Genomic DNA, 24,821 nt, shown 5'->3' with positions numbered 1-24,821 from the left:
GCTGAAAAACAGCTTCTGCTCACACTTCATCTTCCTTCAATATGCACAGCACAAGACTTTGCAGGATTGAAGTCAGTCATTCTGACTCAGTCTGTATATTAATTTAAATCTCTGTATGCTTTCAACTGAGGAAGAAGGTGTTAGAAGTGATGGTTTTTCTTGTTACTTCCAGAGTTCCCAGATAAAGGAAGCAGTTGCTTTTCAGCTCAGTGTGCAGTTATTAAGAAAAAGGAGTGTTAAACAGTAGAATCTAGGACCTCAACATGCAGGACAATGGAGCTGCCAAATTCCCCTTCTAATCTTACAGAAACTTCTGATTATCTTTACATAGATAAATAGATGGTACTAATTCAGTGTTTCATAAAGTGTGCAATATTAGTAAATAAATTATGGAAGTGATTTTGCATATGCTGGAATAGAAAATAGCTTCATTTATATACGGAACTCTTTTTATAAGCAAGCATTTGAAAATATTGAGATGCAGATCATCTTGATAAGTGACATTTGTTCAAAAACAGGCTTTTTCCATTTCAGTGAATTTGAACACTACTTCAAATGTACCTCAAGTTAATACTTTTAAGTCCCTCAGGGAACATTGACCTTTTTGACCAGGGATGGTTATGATATGTGCAGTGTCTTAAAAGGCTCATAGCATGACAATTGGGGAATTAACTCCAGGGGGGGGGGGTTGCCAGATGTTTTCCCAGAACAACAGGTTTACTTGTGCTTTGCAATATTCCTGGCTATTTTATGAAATATATATATATATCCCCTGTCTGATGGTCAACATTTTCATCTTGCTCTGAGTGGATAGCATTTTAAAAACAGCCCCCCCCCCCCCAAAAAAAAAAAACCTTACAATAAAACAGTGTCCAAACCCTCTTTCTTCAGAATGGGAAACAGGCATTGTACTCTTTAAGATTCAGGTGAGTGTTTGTTCTGTTCCTCACATCATAAGTACTTAAAATGATAAGAGAGTGGAGGAAGATACCAACAAGGTGATGATCACACAGTGTGATTGAAGCCTGTGCATTACTTGCAGTCTTTAAAATCTTTCCCTGCCATTGTATTTACATTGATGTTTTGTTGGTCTCTTTTGTTCCATTTTTCTCAGGCCCCCCTGTCTTCCCCCTAAACCACAGAAAATGAGGAGACCTAGGCCTCTCTCAGTCTATAATCATAAACTCTTTAACGGCAATATGGAAACATTCATTAAGGTACTTGCTGTCTAACAGTAAGAGTCTGTGAACACTGTGGATGTAATGGTAGCATATTTCTTCCCCTCTTCTAACCACTGACCTATTTCCTTTTCTTGGACCTGGCCTTTCCCATGCACTGCACATCACACCATTGAAGTGGTTAGTATGCTCTCTGCCTCAGTGACTGTTGGTGGCTGTCTCTCTTTGCTGCAGGGGTGAGGCGAGTGATATAGCCAGTCTTGGAGTGTCTCATTTCTACCCGTACCAGCTTGTTTGAGATGAGATAATAGTCGTAACCCTTGCAAAACAGTATGGGAGCTCAACACCCTTTGTGCCTGTCAATATGCTAATTGCAATCTGCCATATCTTATCACTACAGACAGAACTACCATGGTTTTATAAGCTGCTGTTTGTACGGATATTCTGGAATTTAAATGCAGAGTGTCTGTCTCTCATGGAAAGGGATTTACAGTGGATCAAAGTTAAAAACAAAAATCTTTAAAGATTGTGGGTAATCAGATTAATGCATTTCTTTCATTTAAGAAAGGCAACATGTGATTAATGGAAGCAAAAGTTATATACATCAATTTGTTCTATAAGCAGTGAACTCTTGAATGCTCTGGAGGGAAGTTATAGAAAGATAGGAAATATGTGGAAATACCTTTTTCTCCATTTCTAAGAATTCCTGGATTTTACTTATTTATACATTGTTTACTGAATGTGTACTGTTGCCCCAGTTTCTCTGGAGACATAGAAAGACTAAAATACAATATGAAATTTAAAAGACTGATTAAAATCCTGAAATGCAATTAATACATAGATTTAAAACAAGAGGATTAAACTAGAAGAACCTTGCTTTCTAAAGGAAGGGTGAGGAAACTGGAGCCTGTAGGTCATATGTGGCCTTTGGAGCCATATTTTGTGATCCTTCAAGACCTACCAAGCCATTTGAATGGCAATTTTTTCACACTAAAAACAGTACAAGAAGTAATGTAATGTCACTTCCTGTCATGGCAGTGAAGCCCCTGGGTGAAGTCGGGGTGAAAATGACCCACACCCCCTCTACAGTTTCCCATTGCTGTTTTACAGGGAGGAGGTAGGGGTGAGTGGTTTCCATGCAACATGCTTCTTTTCTTATTGCCTTGGAAAGCTTCTATTACAAGCTGTTTTAATTGTGTCTCAGAATGGAATGGGCGCCAGTGCAAGTGGAGGAACACAGGCATAATATGATCAGAATGTCCAGGCCCAATCCAAGACTTTTAGACTACAGAATTATACCATTATGATTCACTTTCATAGCCTTGGTTCCACTTAGCAAAACTGAGGTAGGAGCATTTGGAAATCTCAGCCAAAAATGCTTTGGTGCCTCTGACCAAACTACAAACCCCAGGATTCCATAGGATGCAGCTGGTGTAGTTGAAGGGAAAATATAGTGCTGTAATTCTGTGGTGTGAAATGGTTCCTGTCCTGTACCAGTGGTGGTTTCTGAATTGTTTTTCAAATCAGTCCTGCTTACAGGATTTTACTAGGTCATGGAGTATTATAGCCAATAATTTCTATCTAGGTAAGATGTCACCTGATATATCAGCTCAAGTTAGTAAAAGGTACTTCCAGCCACTTGATAGAGCTGGACCAATAATCTCTGATGACAGTGCTGAACCTTTAAGCACAAATATACTTGATAGCTTTATAAAGGAAAAGGAAAAGTACTCAGAGATCTCAGTAACACTCCTCCAACCTTGAATGGCTGTGCAGGATTAAAAACAATGAGCCAAAGAAGACAGGCAGGAAAAAGAGGCTTGCTCTTGTGCAATGCAGGTCAAAATCCCATTGTTTGCACCATCCGTTCGCAAACCCAGCCAAACACCCTTGGACAGTCATTATTTTTTGTCGCCTCCCGCTATACATGTGCAGCATCACACCAACACACCACCTGTCTAGTCCGTTCTATTTGATCAGCCACACAGTTGCATGTGCAATGCACTGCTGCTATAATGCATCGCTGTGCCGAGTGATACGTTGGCAAAGCACAATCATGGAGACACCCCACCTCCCTCGTGCCCTCTTCCCCTCATGCCCCTTTCACCCCATGCCCCCATTGGACTGTCTGGTTTGTGGATGTTGTCATTACATCCATTGCATTATTGACAATCATGTTATTACTTTGCATTTTATTTACATGCAGTCCCACACTGGCTCCGGGCTGTTTATATGCCTGTGTGATGAAGCACATTTTCTGCCTTGAGTTGGAGTATCCCAGCTTCTTTTTACTCTGGTTTTTAGCCCAGGAGTGCAGTTTCCTTTTGATCCCCAGTTGGTTTTGCCTCTTGTGTTGTCTAAACGCTGCACCTTCAGAGCTGTTGCCCACTTTATTTGGTCAGTGCAGACTACCCTAGTGGAGACATAGGCTTGCAGTTTCTGAAGGTTGGAGGTCAAAATATTTTTGCTGAGCTGTGCTGCATATCACTGTGTTGGGTGAAATATTCTATATTTTATCTACATGAGCCTAATTTAGTTGGGTTCAGTTTTAAAGTGTGCATGTACGTGCGTGTGTTGCTTACTATACAACTTTGGCAGACTAATTTTCCCCTGCTATGTTTTGAAACTTTGGAAGATTTATGCGCACAAAATAAGTGCTGAATGGCATCTAGGACCTCCATAGATCTCCATAGATGCTAGATGGGATGAGACACGGAGGAAATAGACTCTTTAATTGGACTGAAGAATTGGTACAATTTTGCTATCCATCTCTGTTCAGTATTCATCTATATGCCTTGGGCACATCTTAAAAATGCAGTGCTAACCTAGGTATATTGAAAGATTTGTATCCTTTAAAGCAATATAGAGTATTGTGAAGCAAAGCACATCTAAGTATTCCTATTGCTGGTACCAGAGGAAATTGCTTTTTGAATGGCCCCAGTGGTTTTAACTAAATTGACTGTGACCTTTTTTTTGGTGAAGGATTTAACTTGACTTGACTAATACCCAATAAAAATTTCTAAAGAGCTTGTTCCTGCGCTTGGGACTTACCATTGTAGGATTTAATGTGCATGCTAGAGGGAGAGGTCTGAAAGCAAGTGATGCAGTTCTACATAGGCAATGAGATGTGTTAAGGTGCCTAGGAGGAAGACCATAAAAGCTGCTCTGAAGATGCCAGCCACAGCTACTAGCAAAATGTCAGGAATCAGCTCTTCTAGAACATGGCATCAACATCCCGAAAAACACACCAAAAACTGCTCTGAGATCTTTGTGTAAATAAATGAAACCAGAATCTTAAAGCCATAGGATTTCTGGTTTTTCAAAATTCAGATGTGTAAGATGCACACACACACAGATGCACCCACACATAGGTTCTTAGCTCTTATTGTCCCCTTAGTGCTGCTAGACCTTAATATCAGCATTGCAATGGACACCAAAACTGGCAGAATTCAATGCATTTTTAAAAGGCAGAGCAGAGTTAATCACTCCTTCTTCCTGTTCAGTGTCATGGCCAAGAATTCCCAGCCCTCCAAACCCCTTGTGTGCCATTTTGTACTCCTAAGGCACTGTCCCTGCCCTGTTTCCCAGTTTGACTTTCTTCCTCCAATGCTCCTTTCTTTCAATCTCATTTCTATATCACATGTCAGTCCTACCTAACAGCCTTGCTGCTAAATCTGCTCTTTCTCCTTTAGCTGCCTACCAATATGATGGTACATTGTCTTAGTCCAGAGAAAATCATGTAATATTTTCTTTTCATAGAATTTTCAAACCTGCACCCTCCTCTGTGATATCACTTTAGATATTTAAAGAGGGCAATGATGTCTCCCCTCAGCCTTCTCTTCACCAGCCTGAACATGCCCAGCTCCCTCAACCTTACTTCATGTTTTGTTCTCCATATCTTTTATCATCTTTGTCCTTCTATGCACCTGCTCCAACCTGTCTGTATCTGTTAAAAATATTTCTTTTGTAATTAAATTTACAGTAATAACATTAAGTAAATCCAGTCTATTCAGCATGTTTTCTGAATGGACTAGTTCTACTAGAAAATTGCTGAAGAGAAGAGACTAGGTTCTTTTGACAACCCCCCCCCCCCAAAAAAAAATTTTTTTGTGTGTGAGAGAAACACATAATGCTGAATTTTAAAGGAGCAATTTTTTGGTGTATGATCCAAATGCAAAGTGGTAGCCCTAGTTACCACTAGGTAGCTAGGTCTTCTAAAGCCAACAGTTGGTTTTTCTCTGATCTGAGAAAGCAATCTTACCATGAGATTATGCTTCTCTTTGATCTGTTGTAATTAAAGTGCATTTCTTTCATATCCCCCCTAGTAACTAAGTAAAACGTAGTTAACAAAGTTCTGTTGTTGTGTGACCTTATGTCATTTCTGCCTTATGATGACCCTAAGGTGAACCTATCATGAGGGGTTCGGGCAGAATTTCTTCAGAGCAGGTTTACTATTGCTTTTCTCTGAGGCTGAAAGAGCAAAATCCTTATTATTTTTTTTTATTATTTTTTATTAGCCATCACAATTCAATGTAATTAAGGTAAAGTACAAACAAACTACAATAACAACGATAAATTTAAGATAGAATACAGATAACAAGCAAGTGATACAAAATATACAAATGCAAAAATATAAAATCATAATTAATACAGATTAAATTAAAGGCCCCTGGATTGGGCACCATGTATCTTCATCACCTCCTTGTACTTCTTATAAATGATTTTGATGCCTAGATCTTAATTTACATGTGGCCAAGCCAAATTTTGCAACCATTGTGGTAACATATGCATTGGTGCCCACCAGTAGAATAGAAATCTGCTCATGGGGAAGTTGATTGAAAAAAAGAGAGGAAAATATACTTAAGAAACCTTTGTCTAGGGGCCATTAAGAGAGGGCATTGCGAAAGATAGTGGTGAACGTCCTCTACTTCTCTTGACTCACAAATGCAAGTCTTTGGTGCACAGGAGTATTATTATATCTTCCCTTCAAGTAGGCAGATGGCATAGCATACACTGAAAGCATTGGGCTGTAAACAATGTTCTAAGTGGGGACGGTCAGGTTTAAAAATATTGTTCCATTCCAAAAGCTGTTTTATATAATGGGTACCATAAAGAATACAATGTTTGGGAAAGCATATGTAGGTCCCACCATTTGGAGGCAAGCTGGATTTTTTCTTTAACCAGTTGTTTGATTCTGTTGGTAGAATAATTGTAAGGACTTCTACATTAATCTCATAATGATGGAGTAAAGTGGGTTTCCATGGTTGAGTGAAAATTGAGACTCTGATCTTCTAGTGTCGTTATTTCAATACTCAGACCTCTACACCATGCTAGCTCCCTATCAACTGAGTACTGATTTTTAAAAAATTAATTATGCAGACATACTCATGATTAATCTTAGGCAAAACAAAGAATCACAGATTCCATTTTATCCACACGCTTTTTAAAACCCACAGAGGACCCTTAGTATGCACTGGGATTTGGTTCCAGGACCCTCGTGGATACCAAAATCCATGGATGGCCAAGTCTCATTAAATAGAATGACATAGTGAAATAGTGCCCCCTATATAAAATAGTAAACTCAAGGTTCCCATTTTGGAATGTATATATTTTTGAATATTTTCAAGCTGCGGATGGTTGAATCCATGGATGAAATATTGGTGGATATGGAGGGGCTACTGTAATTGAATCTGGAGCTAGGTGCTATCAGTATACCGATGACACTTAAGCTATTTCTCCTTCTCTTCCAAATTGGGTGAAACTGTGAAAGTGCTGAAATAGGGTCTGGACTTAATAAGGAGCTAGAGGAAGGACACAAAACTGAAGTTGGATGTTGATAATTAGAGGCCTTCTGGATAGATCTTGTATCTGGGAAAGTGTACAGCTTCTAGGTAGAGTTGCACTCCCTCTGATAGAATGTGGGGTTTGAGATTATCCTTGATCCAGCTTTGAGGTCCATGTGACCATGATTCAGTGCCAGTTACCAACTTTGGTTGGTTTATCCGCTGCAGACATTGGAGTTTGTGCTCTGGTGATTTCTTGTTGGATTACTGTAATGGATTATACAGAAGTTTGCCGTGGAAGATTCAACATATGCAGAGTTGTGAACAGATGCATAGATACTGAGGGAGTTGCCCTGATTGCTGTTTGCTTCCATGTCCAATTCAAGATGCTGACTTTTATTTGAAAAACCTTAAATCAGGGATTAGGAAAGTGCATTTATGGATGACACAGCTTTACAACCCCCCAACTTCCAGGAAAGACAAGAAATAATTACTGAAGTTGGACAGCAAAATCTATCATATGAGATGGTTGGTGTGATGTATAGAAAATTTGGTGATGAACTGCTACAGTAGCAAACTTGCAAAGTAGAATAGCGTCAGAGATTGTGCATACACACACACACTGTGCAAGAAGAATATTCATTACTGTTTCACCACCACAGTCTATTGCCAGAGATAACAAAGTTATAGTGATCACTATCTGGAATTAGATATGTGGAGATTCAAGCCATCAGTGGCTACTAGCAATGATGGTTATACATCACCACTATATCAGAGGCAATGTGCCTCTGTCTATCAGCTGCTGGGAAGCATGAGACAGAGCATCCAGTTATGCTCATAGGCTGGATAGTCTTTCTGTAGGTAATGGTTTATGCATGTGACTGGGAGACTGAACTAGATGGGGCTTCTCTCTGGTCCATAATCATTCTTCTCAGGCTCCTATGTTGAAATCCAAATAAAAATAATCAAATAAAATACAACTATAAATTGAATCCAAGTATAAAATAATATGTGGATAATAGATAAAAGAAAACAGCTCCACCAGTCAAAAAATGAAAACAAAAACGAACCTTACCAAAAAAAAAAAAAAAAAAAGATACAAAAACAAACCAGGTGCCATATCAACTATATGTCAAAAGCAAGACGTGGCATTTCTATTATCTGAAAAGATCCTCTTTTTTTACTAGTAGGGTAGTGATGAGGAAATCTAGCTGAATTTGGAGACCTAGATGATAGGTCTGTTGGACCAAGGAGAATGGAAATAAATTCTGACAGGAAGCCCTGGAAAGTCCCTCACTGAGGCAGAGGGGTTGCATACTAAGCAATTATTATATGGAGTGTTGGAGCTTGGACTAGATCTTTCTAAGCTGCCATTGCATTTGAGCTTTCATAGCCTCTGGAGGATGTACTTACTTTAACTGATCTGTTCTTGCTTAACCTTTTCTTTTTTTCCTACTTTGCTGCTTTACTTGCTTATCAGAGGAAGAAGGAATGCTCGAACAAGAAATCAGGTATTTACTAGGGGGCCCCCTATCCAGAAACAAAAATGTGTATATAGTAGAAGCATCTGAACTAAACTGAGGAGATGCACTTGTAATCTTGTGGCAAACATATCTCAAACTTTCTCCTTAGACTAGTTCCCATGAGTGCTGAGTTAGCAATGAATAAGTTAGTCCAAACCTGTGCAAGGTCTCTCTCAGACCAGCATTTCAGATATGTTTTTGTGGCGACTGAATACATTTCTAATGGTATAATCAAGCAGCAGTGAAAACATTTTGAACATGTCAGTCCTCCAGACAGGTTGGACTACAGTTCCCACCATCCCCAACCAGCATGGCCATTGGGAAGGCTGGATGGGAATTTCAGTCCAACTCATCTGGAGGTGCACCAGCTTGGACAAAGGCTGTATTGCTAACTTTCACCAAAGACCTGGTCTGGCTCCTGCCTACACTTCTGTAAAGTTTTAAGTTATGATCCAACTGCATCATTTCCATGTACTGCTTCAGAGTAAGTCAGGTTGATGCCAGGATCCAGCTTCACATATCTCATGTCAAATGACTTATATCAAAACTGACAGTATGCATGATATATGAAGCACTGTTTGCAGAGGGAACCCCTTGTGATAGTTGTTATCTTAATTTCTTGCTAATCCTGTGACTAAACTAACAGAGTTAGTTCTTCATTCTGGGGTTTCTTGCACGATCTTTGCTTGACTATGTTTCTTAAAACTTTGACTTCATCATTCAGTTGGTATGCTCATTTTAAAAAAAAAATGTTGATATTGATTTAAAGGATTCAGGACAAGCTATTCCACTTGTGGTTGAAAGCTGTATTCGGTACATCAATTTATATGGTAAGTTCATGTCATCCTCTTCCTGTAAACTGTGAGATTAGATGGATACAAGTCTTAATTAAAGCTGTTTATAATTATGATTGATTTAGTATCGAAACCAGAATGTTTTCTGAGTGATAAATACTTGGGCTGTATGAGTACTAATGGGTCAAATTGTGTAAATTGTGCTTGTGGGAGATATTGCGTGCAGCCCTTTCACCTACTGCAGCATGTCATCAACCATGTTGGTGCTGAAGGACCAGCATTTATTCTAGGACAGTTCAGATGATGTTAAGGCATCTGAGACATTTTCAGCTTACTTGGACACAGTTACATAGGGTGGGAGAAAGCCTTAGTGAAAAGATGTAACTTCTGAAACTAACCTTGCCTACCCTAGTACTGAAGTGTTTAAAATGGAGGTCAATCTTTAATATACATTCCCTTGTTGGCATTATTCCTTTGCAAAGAGATATTTGGAAAGAGAGATAAACTGATTATCACTTGTATAGCTGAATCTTTTCTTTCACTGCAAAAGTTTGGATCAACAGAGAGAAGGGATATCTAACAAGGGCTCAGGACGCCCATCCCCTGCCCTGCTGCCATTTATCTTGAGCTCAGGAAAGGTACTTTTGAGAACTGCCACTGGAAGAATCCCCTGCCCAACCTGGGCAAAGTAACTTTCTCAAGCTGTGATTATTCCTATATACAAAGTATAATTGGATATACTTGTACATGCCATGTATAATTACTCTGAATTGAGTATGTGTGAAACTTTGGATATTTTGACAAGTTATATCTTTTCTTTCATTGTATATATATTTCCTAAATTCTGAAGCATTGAAACAAGAACAAAAAATTACTGAAACTGTGTGGGCTGATTCAAAGCCCCACTAGCATGCCCTACAATAGGTCTTCATTTATACTATTTGTTTATTTTAGGTCTACAACAACAGGGTATTTTTAGAGTTCCTGGATCTCAGGTTGAAGTCAATGATATCAAGAACTCATTTGAGAGAGGTATGTGAGTATCCTGTGATTTTTGTAAGTTTACTTGGTACTGTTTTCCTTTCAAGTTTGTCTAATGTGCAAACTCTAGTATTTGTTTTGTCTAGAATTTGTTTTGACCAATCTCTTGAGTGTTTCAGTTTTAAAAGGTGGCAATGGGATACAGTACTTTTAATTTTCCATGCCAGAATAATAATAATAATAATAATAATAATAATAATAATAATAATAATTTGTTTTATTTATATACCGCTATTCCAAAGATCATAGCGGTGAACAGCAAGTAAGCTAATTAACAAGTAAGCTAATTTGCCCCCAACAGTCTGGGTACTCATTTTAGCGACCTCGGAAGGATGCAAGCCTGAGTCGAGCTTGGGCCCTTTTGCTGGTCTTGAACTCGCAACCTTGTGGTTTTGAGTGAATGGCTGCAGTACAGGCATTTAACCACTGTGCCACCAATGTACTCAATTTCTAGGTCTTTCAGAAGGTAATTTGAAAGCCTATGAGGAAGGTTGAACTTGATCAGGGTTCAAGGATTTTTCCAGGGTAACTATCAAAACTTGTTTTTATTGATCCAGGTTTGATAAGACAACATGGGTATAACCATGAAGAGAAATGCCATTACAATGTGCCAAATGAAGTTTCTCTCTCTGCTTCTTTATAAAATTCTTATATGACACCATTCCAGTCTGCTTGTATTAGGAACAGGGAGCCTTAGGCTCTCCAGATATTGTTGGATTCCAGCTCGAAACAGTACAGTCAGTATGGCTAATGATCATGGTTGATGGGAACTATAGTCTAACAACATGGGAAGGGGCACTGTTCTCCTCTGGGTTTCATTAAGACAAAATGAGTTTAATAAAGGGGGAAATTAGAATGTGTTCACATCTACAAATAAAGCAGATAAACCTAAGGGGTAAAACAGACCACCCCTTTGCCGCCTTCCAGGGGGCTTGGGAGCATGGTGTTTACATGCCGCACATTCTCAAGCTGCCTGGAAGCCACCCAGCCATTCACACTCTGCATGTTGCCTGAGTGTCATGAAGTTGGCTTCTGGTCATGGTACAGGCGGAAAAGCTGGCTTATTGCTGCCTGAAAAGAGAATGGCAATTACTGCTCATTTTTTGGGCATACGGTTACAGCAGCCCCAATTCAGCCTCTGAAGGGGTGCCTTCAAGCCGCCCCTTTTGCCAGTCTATTTAGTCCTAACTTTACAGATTCAGGTACAGATAAACCTAACCAACTTTACTGTTTCCCAGACCCATTGCTCAGATGGACGCTGATGCACATTTGTGCCGTTATGCTCTGCCGTAGGTTTACTCACACACTGAGTGGGACAGAGCTAAACTTAGTAAGGCATAGAACCATGAAAATCAACAGTTTGAGTTAGTTATGACTAGACTGTCCAATTTATTTTGATGGGACAATCAAAATAAGCATGACTAAGTCTAAATCTGATACAGTGCTCCCTCGGGTTACGAAATTAATTCGTTCCGCCGCGCCGTTCGTAACCCGATGCATTTCGCAAGCCGAAAAGGGCTTTCCGTTAGCGCTGGCAAGCCGCGCGTTTGAATTTCACGCCGAAAAAAATTTCGTAACCCGAAAAAACCTTCGTATCCTGGAACAGTTTTTTCCAATCTAACTTTTTCGTATCCCGGGGTACCACTGTATGTTGTATTATATTTATATGCAATAGCAATGGCAAGTACATTTCTATACTCCTTATCAGTGCACTCAAGCCCTCCCTAAGTGGTTTACAATGTGTAAGCTAATTGCCCCCAACAAGCTGGGTACTTATTTTTGTGACCTCAGTAGGATGCCAGGCTGTCAACAGTGAGCCCCTGGCTAGTATTGAACTCACAGCCTTGTGGTTTGTGAGTGAGTGGCTGCAGTACAGGCATTTAACCACTGCGCCTCACAATGGTTAGCTATTGTATGCCAATTACATGTTCCCTTTGTTAAGTGGTGTTGCATACATAAATGATCTCCACAGAGGGTGGCTGAAAGAACATCAGGTGATAACACACATTGGGCTTCATAAAAGAGATAACATTCTCACTATCTTTTCAGAGTCTTTTTTGCTACTATGGTGTACAATATTTTCCTTTGAAAGACTATAATGTTACTTTTATGAAGTAAATAGTTACACTACGTAGTTGACATTATAGTGTCAATTTTAAAGTTGCCTTCCAACTCCAAGCGATCTTGGATGAAACAGATTTTCTTGACCCATTTCAAACTGGCTTCTGGGTGGGCTATGGAGTTGAGACTACCATGGTCCCCTTAGTCGATGATCTCTGTCTGGGCATGGACAGGGGAAGCGTGTCCCTCTTAGTGCTTTTGTACATCTCAGCGGCTTTCGATACCATCGACCATGGTATCCTTCTGGAACGCCTGAGGGAGTTAGGTATCGGGGGCACTGCGCTCCAGTGGTTCCATTCCTACCTCTCGGGTAGATTCCAGATGGTGCAGCTGGGGGATGTCTGCTCCAATAAGAGGGAGCTTACATCTGGTGTCTCTCAAGGAGCTATTTTGTCCCCCATGCTATTTAACATTTACATGAAACCGCTGGGAGAGATCATCCGGAGACACGGGGCGCAGTGTTATCAGTACGCTGATGACACCCAGATTTGCTTCTCTGTGTACCTGACTGATGCAGTGACTAGGGATGGCATCTCTCCTCTAAATGCCTGTTTGGAGTTGGTAATGGGCTGGATGAGGGAAAACAAACTCAGCCTGAATCCAGAGAAAATGGAAGTACTAGTGATAGGTTCCCCAGGCCCGGGTAGTGAAATTTGTCCACTTGTCCTGAATGGGGTCACACTCCCCCTGAAGGACTCAGTTCGCAGCTTGGGAGTGCTTCTAGACTCATCGCTCCAACTGACATCTCAGGTGGATGCAACAGTCAGAGGCGCTTGTTATCAGCTTCGGCTGATATGCCAGCTGCGACCCTGCCTGCACCGGGGGGACCTTGAAGCTGTAGTACACGCTCTGGTAACCTCTCGATTGGATTTCTGTAATGCGCTCTACATGGGGCAACCCTTGTACCAATCCCAGAAGCTTCAATTAGTGCAGAACATGGCTGCAAGATTGGTTGCTGGATGTTCCAGGGCAAACCATATAACACCTATCTTGAAAGATCTCCATTGGCTGCCTGTTCGCTTCCGGGCCCAATACAAGGTGTTGGTAATTACCTATAAAGCCCTAAATGGTTTGGGCCCAGGGTACTTGGAGGACCGCCTCTCCCCATATAATCCACCCTGCACACTCAGGTCAGCCGGGAAGAATCTGCTGAAGGTCCCAACTGCGCAATATGCGGCGACCTCGCAAAGGGCCTTTTCCATCTCGGCCTCAAAAATGTGGAACAACCTTCCCAACGAGCTCCATTCCACCACCTCCCTGGACCTTTTTCTTTCTCCAAGCTTTCCCCCCCATGAAATGTGATATTATGCCCTCTCCCCCTATTGTGTAACGATTTTCGCAATGTTTTTGGATCAATTCAACCAAGATGGCTGTGTAATAGCTTTTAATGTGATTTTTTTTCATTGTTTTTATCGATATGTATGTATTTTTATGTTGAAACTTTAATCTGTATGCCGCTTTGATCATCACGGAAAAGTGGGATAAAAATAAAATCTATTATTATTATTATTATTATTATTATTAAAGTAACTTTACTCATTGAAAGAAATTAAATAGTTTTAGTTCCTATTTTAAAAACCCAAATGCTACAAAACATTGACATGAAGTATAAAACACTATATAACCTCATATTTCATCAATGCCCACAACTGAGCATAAGATTTAGTATGAACCAGTATTTGAAGTGGTGATGATATTCCTCTTCTACCATTTAGTAAGGTCATACACCAGTAATAATAAAATTAACTAAAAGTTATAGTTGCACGGCAAAAGAAGTGATCCCTTTTCAAGTTACGATTGCAATGTAGTTTAGTTAAACCATTGTTACTGCAGTTAGGAAATATTTTCTATTTCTTTAATTCTTTAATTTATATCCCACCATTTCCCCTCTACAGCATCCAGGGCAGCTAAGAAAGATTTTTTTTAAAGGATATAGTTTTAAAATTATACGGAAGACAACAACAATTACATGATAGTTCAGTTAAAAACACAAGATTAAAATAATGTAATACACAGTTGAAACATAATTAAAAAATGAAAAGCAGATAAAAAAGATAAAAACACCATTCCATTAAAATATGTTTTTTTGATTGATTGAAATTTTTTTCTATACCGCCGTTCCCACGATCACGCGGTTTACAGGCATACAAATCAATACAAGTTAAAAACAAACTTCACAATAAAAACCCCAATAAAACCGCATAACTTACATCATTAAATCCACATGAATCAATCAAAAATTTCTAAACAATCTAAAAATCCATACGATACAACACACAGTACTAGGGGAAATACAGTCAGGACTGTGAGGGAAAGCCTTGACGGAATAAATGAGTCTTCAGGTTCTTCTTGAACGACTCAGGGAGGGGGCTAAGCGAGCTCCTCAGGGAGAGCGTTCCAAGATTGCGGGGCTGCCACAGAGAATGCCCTTTGCGCTGTTGATACATATTTAGTCTTGGAATGCTCAAAAGATTTTTTCCCCCTGACCTGAGTGTGCGGGGCGGATTGTATGGGGAGACGCGGTCCTCCCAAGTACTCTGGGCCCAAGCCATTAGGGCTTTATAGGTCATAACCAACACCTTGTATTGGGCCCAGAAGCAATTGGCAGCCAGTGAAGATCTTCAGTATCGGTGTTAGTGGCTGGCCCTGGAGCTACCAGTGACCATCCAGCAGCCATATTTTGAACCAACTGCAGCTTCCGAGTTTGGTACAAGGGTTGCCCCATGTAGAGCGCATTGCAGAAATCAAGTCGAGAGATTACCAGTGCATGCACCACTGTTTCAAGGTCCCCCCGTCGAGGTAGGGACGCAGCTGGGTATCAGCCAAAGCTGATAATAGGTGCTCTAACTGCGCATCCACCTGAGGAGTCAGGTGAAGCGACGAGTCAAGGAGCACCCCCAACTGCGAACTGAGTCCTTTACGGGGAGCGTGACCCCGTTCAGGACAGGTGGACAGACCTCCTTCCCAGGACCAGGAGAACCTATCACAACACTTCGTTTACTCTGGATTCAGGCTGAGTTTGTTTTCCCTCATCCAGCCCATTACCGACTCCAACAGGCATTTAGAGAGAATGCCATCCCTAGTCACTGCATCATCAGGTACACAGAGAAGCAAATTGGGTGTCATCAGCGTACTGATAACACTGCGCCCCGTGTCCCGGATGATCTCTCCCAGCGGTTTCATGTAAATTAAATAGACTGGGGGACAAAATAGCTCCTAGACACCAGATGTAGCTCCCTCTTATGGAGCGACATCCCCCAGCTGCACCATCTGGAATCTACCGAGAGGTAGGAATGGAACAATGAGCGCAGTGCCCCCGATACCCAACTCTCCCAGGCGATCAGAAGGACCATGGTCGATGGTATCGAAGGCCGCGGAGGTCCAAGAGCACCAACAGGGACACGCTACCCCTGTTCATGCCCAGACGGAGATCATTGACTAACGACCATGGCAGTCTCAACCCCATAGCCTGCCCGGAAGCCGTTTGAAATGGTCCAGATAATCCGTATCTCCAAGACCCTCTGCAGCTGGGAGGCAACCGCCCTCTCGATCCCTAAAAATGGCAGCAGTGACACAGGCCGATAATTGTTTCGATTAGGGGGTCAAGGGAGGGCTTCTTTAATAAAGGTTTTACAATGGCCGTTTTTAAGTTCCATGGAAAATTATGAGGCAAAAGCCTGCTTGAAGGTTTTTGCCTGCCTAACTACAAACAGTTATTAGTAAGTAGAATCACAGATCAGAATGATAGAGTTGGAAAGACCTCAAGGGCCTCCGGTCCAACCCTCTGTTATGCAGGAAATCCAAACAAAAACCCCAACAGATGGCCATCCAGCCTCTGTTTAAAGATCTTCAAAGAAGGAGAACCACACACTCCAAGGGAGTGTGTTCCACTGTCAAACAGCTCTTACTGTCGGGGCGGTTACAGACCCCATTTGGGGCAGGCTGTACCCGCCCCTTTCCCGGTTATCAGGGCCTCAGTGGCTAGAACGGCAGCCGCTGAGGCCCCGATCCGCCGCTTTTCAATGCGCTTCCCCCCGCAGCCTGAAAAGGGGTGTCCCGGGGCTCAAGCCCCAAGGACACCCCGCGCGGCGGGGAGGAGGAAAAGGGCCGTTTGGCCCCTTTCTCCTTTGGTCCCTGGGCTCAGCCGTGTGAAGCTGCGCCCAGCGGACCAAACCAGGAAGGAGCTCCGAAACGGAGCTCCTTCCTGCTCCGGGTTAAGGCGCACTAGGCGCCCTGGCGTGAGCGAGGACATCACTCCGCGCCGCCCCTATAGAGGAGGCGCGGTCGCGACGTCCTCATGGCGGCGCCCGTGTGGAATGGCCGTCGCCATTTTGTGCGTGCGGAGCGCACACTAGGGTTAGGTGGTGCGGAAGCACCACCCTTCTAACCCTAGTGCACGCTCTGCCGCACAAAACGGCCATTTGTAACGGCCAGGAGGTTCTTCCTAGTAGAGGTGGAACTCTTTTCCTGTAGCTTGCACCAGTTTCGTGTCCAGTCTCAAGCTTTCTCCATCCCCAATATGAACAATCCTTCAAATACTCAAACAGAGCTATCATATCACCTCTAAACTGGCTCTTCTCCAGGCTAAACAACCCAGCTCTCTAAGTCTCTCTCACAGGGCATGTTTTCCAGAACTTGGGTTATTTTGGTCACCTCCTCGGTCAAACTTCAGCTTGTCGACCTTGTCAACTAGTTATGTCTAGACTTGGTCTTACCTAAAATGGAACAGAATCTAATGTTAGAATAAATATTTTCACTATGTCAGGTGAAGATCCTCTTGCTGATGATCAAAGAACGTGATATCAATCTTGCTGGGGTCTTAAAGCTGTATTTCCGGGGATTGAAAACCCACTCTTCCTAAGGAAAGGTTTCAAGACTGATTCTACTATAAGTAGTACAGTAATGTCTTTAATAAAAACCAGCTTCTTAGATCTGCATATTGTGATCTTTTGTTTTTCAAGGTCAGGATGTAAAGTTAAGGAAGTGCTTGCTTATTTAAGTCTAGCTGACAATTACTGGACAGTTTGCATCTTATCCAGTGTGACCTGAGTTACTTCAGACCACAATGACTTTCCTCATACCACTCCCCTTTCAGGGCATTGAAGTTCCATTTTTACTCTTAAAATTGTAAAATTTCTCATGTATTCAGATGTAGTCTGTATCATTCAGATTACTATTTAAGGGCTGGACAACAGTGTTTCCTCAATGGTTTTTATTCTTTTCTTCCCTGTTTTTTTGGGTTTTTTTTGTTTTTTTTTAGCCTACTTGAGATAGTTCAGTCATCTGAAGCCTGTGGGATCGATTTCATTTTGTTTAAAGAGCCATGGATTTCAACACAGTCCATTTCCAAGTAAGTTGCCAACGATATCATACTCACTGTTTATAATGCTATATTCCACATTAACTGCTATGACTGCCTCCTGTGGAATCTTGGGATTTGTGTTTAGGAAGGGGCCTTTACTCAATATATGACTCACCCAAGATAACCCATGGTTTCCATGGATGAGCAGGGAGTCAAACCTGATCTCAGAACATAGCCCAGTCCTCAAACACTACACCGCACTGGCTCTCTCTATATGATACATATAATCAATCATTGGTAAGGTTTTGGCCCTTGCCCTCAAGTACCATCAAATACTTAGTAGTTCACACATTATTCTCTAGCTGCATATGATGATGAGAGAGATATGATGAGATGATATAATAAATAATAATAGAGATTTTTTCTAGCCCACCCATCACAAAGAACCGGGGGGTTACACAATAAAATACATCAATTACAATAGAGTTGGGGGGGAGGCAAACCCTAGACCTACCCCCTCCCCCGCATTCCCAGTACAAAACAGAATTAAACAGTAATAGTATAAAAACATTAAGGACATTAAACAGAAAAAAGGCAGAAAGAGAGGCAGGGAAGAATAGACAGATGAGGGGACAGATATCTCTATATCAGGGAGGGTAACTAAATTGGAAAGGCCTGCCGGAAGAGGATCCGTCTAAGTGCTTTCTTAAAAGCTGTCAGATGGGGAATGTGACGGATCTCCTCCGGCAGGTGTTCCATAGTTTTTGAGCAGTAGTAGAAAAGGCCCTCTGGGAGACTGATGTTAGCCTAGATTTTTTTGGCTGTAGTAGATTTTCTTCCAGAGGACCTTAGTACCACTAGCTGCTCTGAAACTTCCAGAACAGTAATGTATTTTAGTCAAGCCACTAAAGAAATGGTTGCCAAATAAGTATGACTGCCTTGGACTACTGAACAGAAACATGCTATTGTGTGCCTTCAAGTAACTTTCAAATTATGTGACTCTAAGGCACAGGGTTTTCTTGACAGATTTGTTCAGAGAGATTTGCCTTTGCCTTCCTCTGAGGCTAAGAGATATGACTTTTTCAAGGTCATGCTTGCATTAGTGGGTTTCTGTGGCTGAATGGGACTTGAACCAGCAGAGCCCCTCTCCAGTTTTACTGCCATGGTCCAGGCCTCAGAGGGAGAGAAAAACTGCTGGGACCTAATACCTTCCCACCACCTTCCCTTATCTTTGTGTCATGTCTTTTTGAATTGTAAGCCTGAGGGCAGGAACCATCTAATTAAAAATACAGTGTGCCTTGCTTTCTGGGGGATCGTTCTGGATTCCCTGGTAAAGCAAATTCTGCGCATTCCCGACCCCATTTAAATTAATCCTTATGGACGTGCGCCACTTCCTCCCTGTGTGGCTTTAAGGTAAGCCACGTAAAGCGCGCTCGTGTATGAGTGGGCGCACTGTAATAATAATTGTAAGCCATTCTGAGAGCCTTTAGGACTGAGGGGTGAGGTATAAATACTGTAAATAAATAAAAGTCCAACACTGAAACCACTACCTACACTGGCTCTCCAACAGGGGTTAGACTGGATGGCCCTTGTGGTCTCTTCCAACTCTATGATTCTATGATAAGGGAACAACCACTAGAAATCATGGTTAGTTAAACGCCTGTGTGTACATGTGCAAGCTGTGCATATTTTCAGTATAACAAATTTAGGTTGTGTGTCCACATGTTGGAACTACATCCCCCAAATCCCCAACAACATGACAGTTATTAAGGATAGTGGAAATTGGTTCAAAGCATTTGGAAAGCCATGCACATATCCTTGCTCTAGAGCTCTGATTTAACAGAAGAGTAAATTGTCTGAGAGCTCCTCAGCCCACTGCTGTCCTCCTCTTATCTAAAATTGTGCAAGGACAAAAATCAAGAAAGTAGGAGCCAAAGAATGGCCTTTATCACTTCATGTCCAAGAAGAGAGAAGGCTAACGGTGCAGAGCAGCCTTTTTCTCTTTAGATCTTGAACTGTAGCACAAGAGAAGCTGATTTGATTTCCTTTGGCTCATGCTAATTTATGTTGATGGCTTTTGGCAGTATGTAGTGTTGTTCATGTCGCAGGGCATTTGCATACTTCAGAAGTTGCAGTGCCATATGATCCACTGCAGCGCATGGTTGGTTAGGAAGGCAGTGTCTCTGTCTTCCACTCTCATAACCAGCAGAGGCTAGCGTTAGCATTGTTGGAGGTAAGATTATGGAATTACATAAAATCTTTCTGTGTGGGAAACAGAAACATGTGAATAACCGTGAATCAAAAATGTTACACTAGGGTCATAATCAGATGGTAGGTGGTCAGTTTAACTGCACCCCTGTGTCTAAAGTGCTTATAAAGGCTGAGTCTCCCTTAGCTGAACTGCTTGGGATTAGAAGTGTTTTGGATTTTGAAGTTTGCATGTACATAAAGAGAGATCTTGGAAATGGGACTCAAGTCTAAACATGAAATTAATTTGTGTTTTCCATATACCTTTACACACAGACTGACGGCAATTTGATACACAATATTATAATATTTATGCATGAAACAAGTTTGTGTACACACTCAGCCATAGAAAAACATAGCTGCCAGTATCGCATGACCATGCGGACATTTTGAATTTTGGAACATGTTGGATTCTGTAATTCCAGATAGAGAGCATCAACATATATTTCTAATAATATCCATTTATTGACCTCTACTTTGAAGAACATTATGGCCCCAAGCAGCAGGATCTATCCATCTATCTATCTATTTTAGTAAAATAATATAAAATTTATAAAAGAATATAAAATTATCTTTATTTTGTTTAAATACCTGTTAATGCACAACTCACCCCCACCCTGTGTTAATATTGTAAGGCTGCCAAGGGAAATGTAGCTGAACTAATCTATAAGATTACTCTAGGCAAGATGCACTTATCCAGAAAGGAAAACCTAATTCCTTGGTTTGTTTATACCTTTACAGAAGAAGGGAGTTTGTCACAAAGTGCCTGTTAAACTATGGAGTTTTGTAGTTTTTTTCTGGGTTTTTCAGGCTATGGAGTTTTGCTTCCACAGGATTCCACCTGTGGGGATACCAGTCTCTGGGGGAAACAGTGGGAGAAAGTTATTGCCATTATGTCCTTCTTGCAAACTCCCAAGAATAATTGGCTGGCTATAATTGAAAACAGTGTGCTGGAGCAGATATGCATGTATGATTTTGTGAGGCTGTTATGTTCCATTAGGGTTGCCATAAGTCAGGACCTCCAACCCGGACAAATGTAGGGCCACATTTTTCAAAGTAGGACACATTTTTTAAAATGGAGGATGCATGAAAAATGATAATTTTTTTAAAATGTTAAATAAAGGCATGTTTCTTAGGCATGCTCAAAATGGAGGACATTTGGCATTATTCCTAGACAAAGGCTGAAATGTACTTCTCTTTCTGGCCAAACACCCCCCCCCCCCATTTCACAAGACATTTCCACTCCCGACAGGCATAGCTTTGCAAGATCACAGCAGTCCTTGTGCACTGCAAACTACATTTCCCACTCCCAAGCAGGCATAGCATTTGCAAGATCACAGCAGCAGACCCTTGTACCACTGCAACTACATTTCCCACTCCCAAGCAGGCATAGCATTAAAGACCACAGCAGTCCCTTATGCCCTGCAAACTAATGTCCCACTCCCAAACCTTCTTAGCAATTCCCCCTTCCTCCTTTCCTTGCCCCCCAACCCCCCCAAACCCCTCACCCCCTCTTTTTCCCAGGTATGTCTCAATTTGGGGGTATTTATGGGTCAGATCCCTTGCAAAGCTTTTTCTTTTGTAATGGGGGCAAAGCCTTGAGAAGCCCTGGACCCCTGAGAAGAAGAGGAGGGGGACTTAAAGAGAGGCTAGAGGCAGGGTTGCCATAAGTCAGAAAAGAGTTGGGCAACAACAACAACAATGCCAAAAACAGCAGGAGGAGGGGAGGAGGAGGAGAAAGAGAAAGGAGGAGAAGAAGAAAATAGGAACAAAGAGAAAAAGAAGATGAGGAGGGGAAGAAAGGAAGAAAAAGGAGAGGAGGAGAGGAGGGGAAGAGAGAGAAAAAAAACAGAATAACAAGGAGAAGGAGTGAAGAGAAAGAGGGGAAGCAGCTTGCCTGAGTGCAAAGCCCTCCGCTTGGACGTTGAGCATGCCAAATAAGGAAGCAGAGGCTCCAATAGTAGGCAGAGCAGCAGACCCGTCCCCTGCTAGGTTCAGTCGTGTGCTGCCCCAGTCCCTCTTGCTCACCACTGTACAAAGGGAGGCAGCAACCCTGGGAGCTCAGAGTCGGGCAGCCACCCGGGAAGGAGGGGGGCGGGCGGGACCAGGCACGCCCCCAGGAGGTGGGAAAGTCCCGCCCACCCTGTGAAACAGCAACCCTGTGTTCCATCATACTTGCATATGAATAAGTCTTACTTTTAATTGGCTTTCTGTTGAACGTGCAGCAGCTTTTTTGTGCACTGTTTATGACTGAGCTGCCCCCGCAACTTTTAATTGTGAGACCATTAAGGGGTGATATGATAGCCCTGTTTAGGTATTTGAAGGGGTGTCATATGAGGATGAACAAGCTTGTTTTCTGTGGTCCAGAGAATAAGACCAAGAGCAATGGATTCAAATACAGGAAAAGAAATTCCACCTCAACATTAAGAGGAATTCCTGACAGTAGAGGTGTTTGACAGTGGAACACACTCCCAAAGAGTGGTGGAGTCCCCTCCTGGATGTCTTTAAATAAGGCTGGATGGCCATCTGTCAGGGGGTGCTTTGAGTGTGAGTTCCTGCAGGCAAAATGGGGTTGGATGGATGGCCCTTGTGGTCTCTTCAAACTCATTATTCATCATTCTATGTTCTTTCCTTTTCTGTGGGGTGGTAAAATGCATACAAAAATCTTACCATTGTTGTTAGCTATGGTGTTCTTGTTGGGGTGGAGCCCACCAATAGCTGGAAAGATTGACTTGGGTCCATTTGCACTACACAGTTATAGTGCTATGATTCCACTTTAATTGCTATCTGCCCATGATATGGAATCCTGAGATTTGTAGGGCCCGAACAGACAGGCCAAATATAAGCTGCTTCAGCACTTTGAGGTATGCAGTTTAAATGACACACACATCTTAAAGGCCAAAAGCCGTGCCAAAGCGACACTCCATTCCTAAGGACTGGAGCGCAGCTTTGGCGCAGCTTCTGGCCTCTTAAGATGTGTTGCATTTAAACTGCATACCTCCAAAGTGCCCTGAAGCAGCTTTATTTTGGCCTGTCTGTTAGGGCCTGTAGTTTGGTTACAATACTCCTTCCTCAGCAGCAAATTCCAGGATTCCACAGGGTTCAGCTGTGGCAATTAAACTGAAATTAAAATATAATTGTGTAGTGTTAAAGGGCCCCTGGTGTGTAAAGAAAAGAATCTTTCTCACAATATAATAATAGGTGCAATGAATCAAAGACTGGTTATGAGGTTTCCTTGCCCTCCTACATGCATCTAATTGAAACAAGCAAAACTTCTCAAGAGTTTGTCTAGTTATTGTGTGTGTATGTGTAGGTATGGTGTTTGGCCTTAATGGGCTGTTGCAAATTCTTGTCTTACAGAAATTGAAAACCTTGCAGAAAGAGTGCATCAGATTCAGCAAATCATTATTACTTTGCCACGAGCTGTCATCATTGTCATGAGATATCTCTTCGCTTTCCTCAACCAGTGAGTCCCTTCACTAGCTGTTTACTTTTTAAAAGACCTTTAAATTTCCTTCTCTTTCAGTCCTTTCTTGTTCAATCCTGTTTTAGGATGGCAAGAAGGGAGGAGTGACACTTGAACTGTCACTAACAATAATGGATAACTTTTGGCCCAGCTGCAGGAAATGCCTGCAGAGCACTCTGGGTCAGTAGCTGATGGCTTGGTGTGGTAGCTGTGGGTTGCTTGTATTTGCAGCTTGTCACAGTACAGTGATGAGAACATGATGGATCCCTATAACCTGGCCATCTGCTTTGGACCAACGTTGATGCATATTCCAGATGGGCAAGATCCAGTGTCCTGCCAGGCTCATGTCAATGAAGTCATCAAAACCATCATAATCAGTCATGAAGCCATCTTCCCCAGTCTCAGGGAGCTCGAAGGACCTGTTTATGAAAAATGCATGACTGGTGGGGAAGAGTACTGGTAAGGAACGTCAGAATCAAATGTGCTTCAAGCATCTTGAAAACATTAGGGATTTCTCTTATTTAAATAGAAAACTCCTGTTTGACAAATGCTATTGATATAAGCTGTGAGATGTTGCTGTGATATTCCTTGGACCAAAGACATATGCAATCAAGTTTGTACTTCCAAATCACATACATTAATTGCAGTCTGTTATTCATTTAGTTGACAGTGTTAAGAGAACTATCTCCTTATAATTTTTTGAAGCTGGTGTATAACTGCTCCCTGACACACACCTACTTTTGAGACCTAATGATCAAGTGGTTTTAGGTTACAATCATAGAGGCATAGAAACATTGAATCTTAGAGTTAGAAGGGCCTACAAATTAGGGGGAAACACAAATTCCAAGCAACATGTAAGTCTAGGTTTTTTTTATAATTTTGTGAAATTTTCAGATGTGGACCTGGACCTAATTGTGATAGTTTTGCAGGACTCTTCTCTAATAAATCTAGAAGAAATCAGGTGTCAGGGCTGACCTGCCATAAACCAAGGTGAGTCTTTTGGCTCAGTAACAGATTGGGGAAAGATTATGGGGAGGAAGCTGTGGCAGTGGTGAAAATTCTTCCTCAGAGAACAAAGTTTTTTGTGCCAAATTTGTTTCATAGCGACCTAACAGAATACATGTAAATGCTGCCACTAAGGTATGCAGGGAGTTCTGATTGCATAGCACTCAAACAATTTTAAGTGCATGGAACTTGTAGAGGAATATGCAGGTTTGTAGAAATTTGTGTTTGGTATGACAGGCAGTGCTTTGGTAATTCTGAAACACAGTTTTTGTAAACCCAAATTCCCTATGTTTACTGAGCAGCAAGGAATTAGCCATTCTTTCCTCCCTATTTTTAATGTGTTATTTGCCCCAATTTAATT

General features: G+C 41.7%; 1 protein-coding gene across 1 annotated transcript in view; it reads left to right on the top strand.

The window, feature by feature from the left end:
• SRGAP3 (SLIT-ROBO Rho GTPase activating protein 3) overlaps positions 1-24,821 on the top strand; it is a 291,016-nt gene that overhangs the window by 207,289 nt on the left and 58,906 nt on the right. Inside the window, 8 exon segments of the mRNA XM_042449920.1 lie at positions 1,115-1,217; positions 9,254-9,314; positions 10,233-10,310; positions 17,206-17,230; positions 17,232-17,278; positions 17,281-17,331; positions 23,350-23,455; positions 23,687-23,914. Coding sequence (XP_042305854.1) covers positions 1,115-1,217; positions 9,254-9,314; positions 10,233-10,310; positions 17,206-17,230; positions 17,232-17,278; positions 17,281-17,331; positions 23,350-23,455; positions 23,687-23,914 — 699 coding nt within the window.

Source organism: Sceloporus undulatus, chromosome 2, assembly GCF_019175285.1.
Source record: "Sceloporus undulatus isolate JIND9_A2432 ecotype Alabama chromosome 2, SceUnd_v1.1, whole genome shotgun sequence".
NCBI lineage: Eukaryota > Metazoa > Chordata > Lepidosauria > Squamata > Phrynosomatidae > Sceloporus > Sceloporus undulatus.
This window is presented reverse-complemented; position numbering and strand designations above follow the sequence as displayed.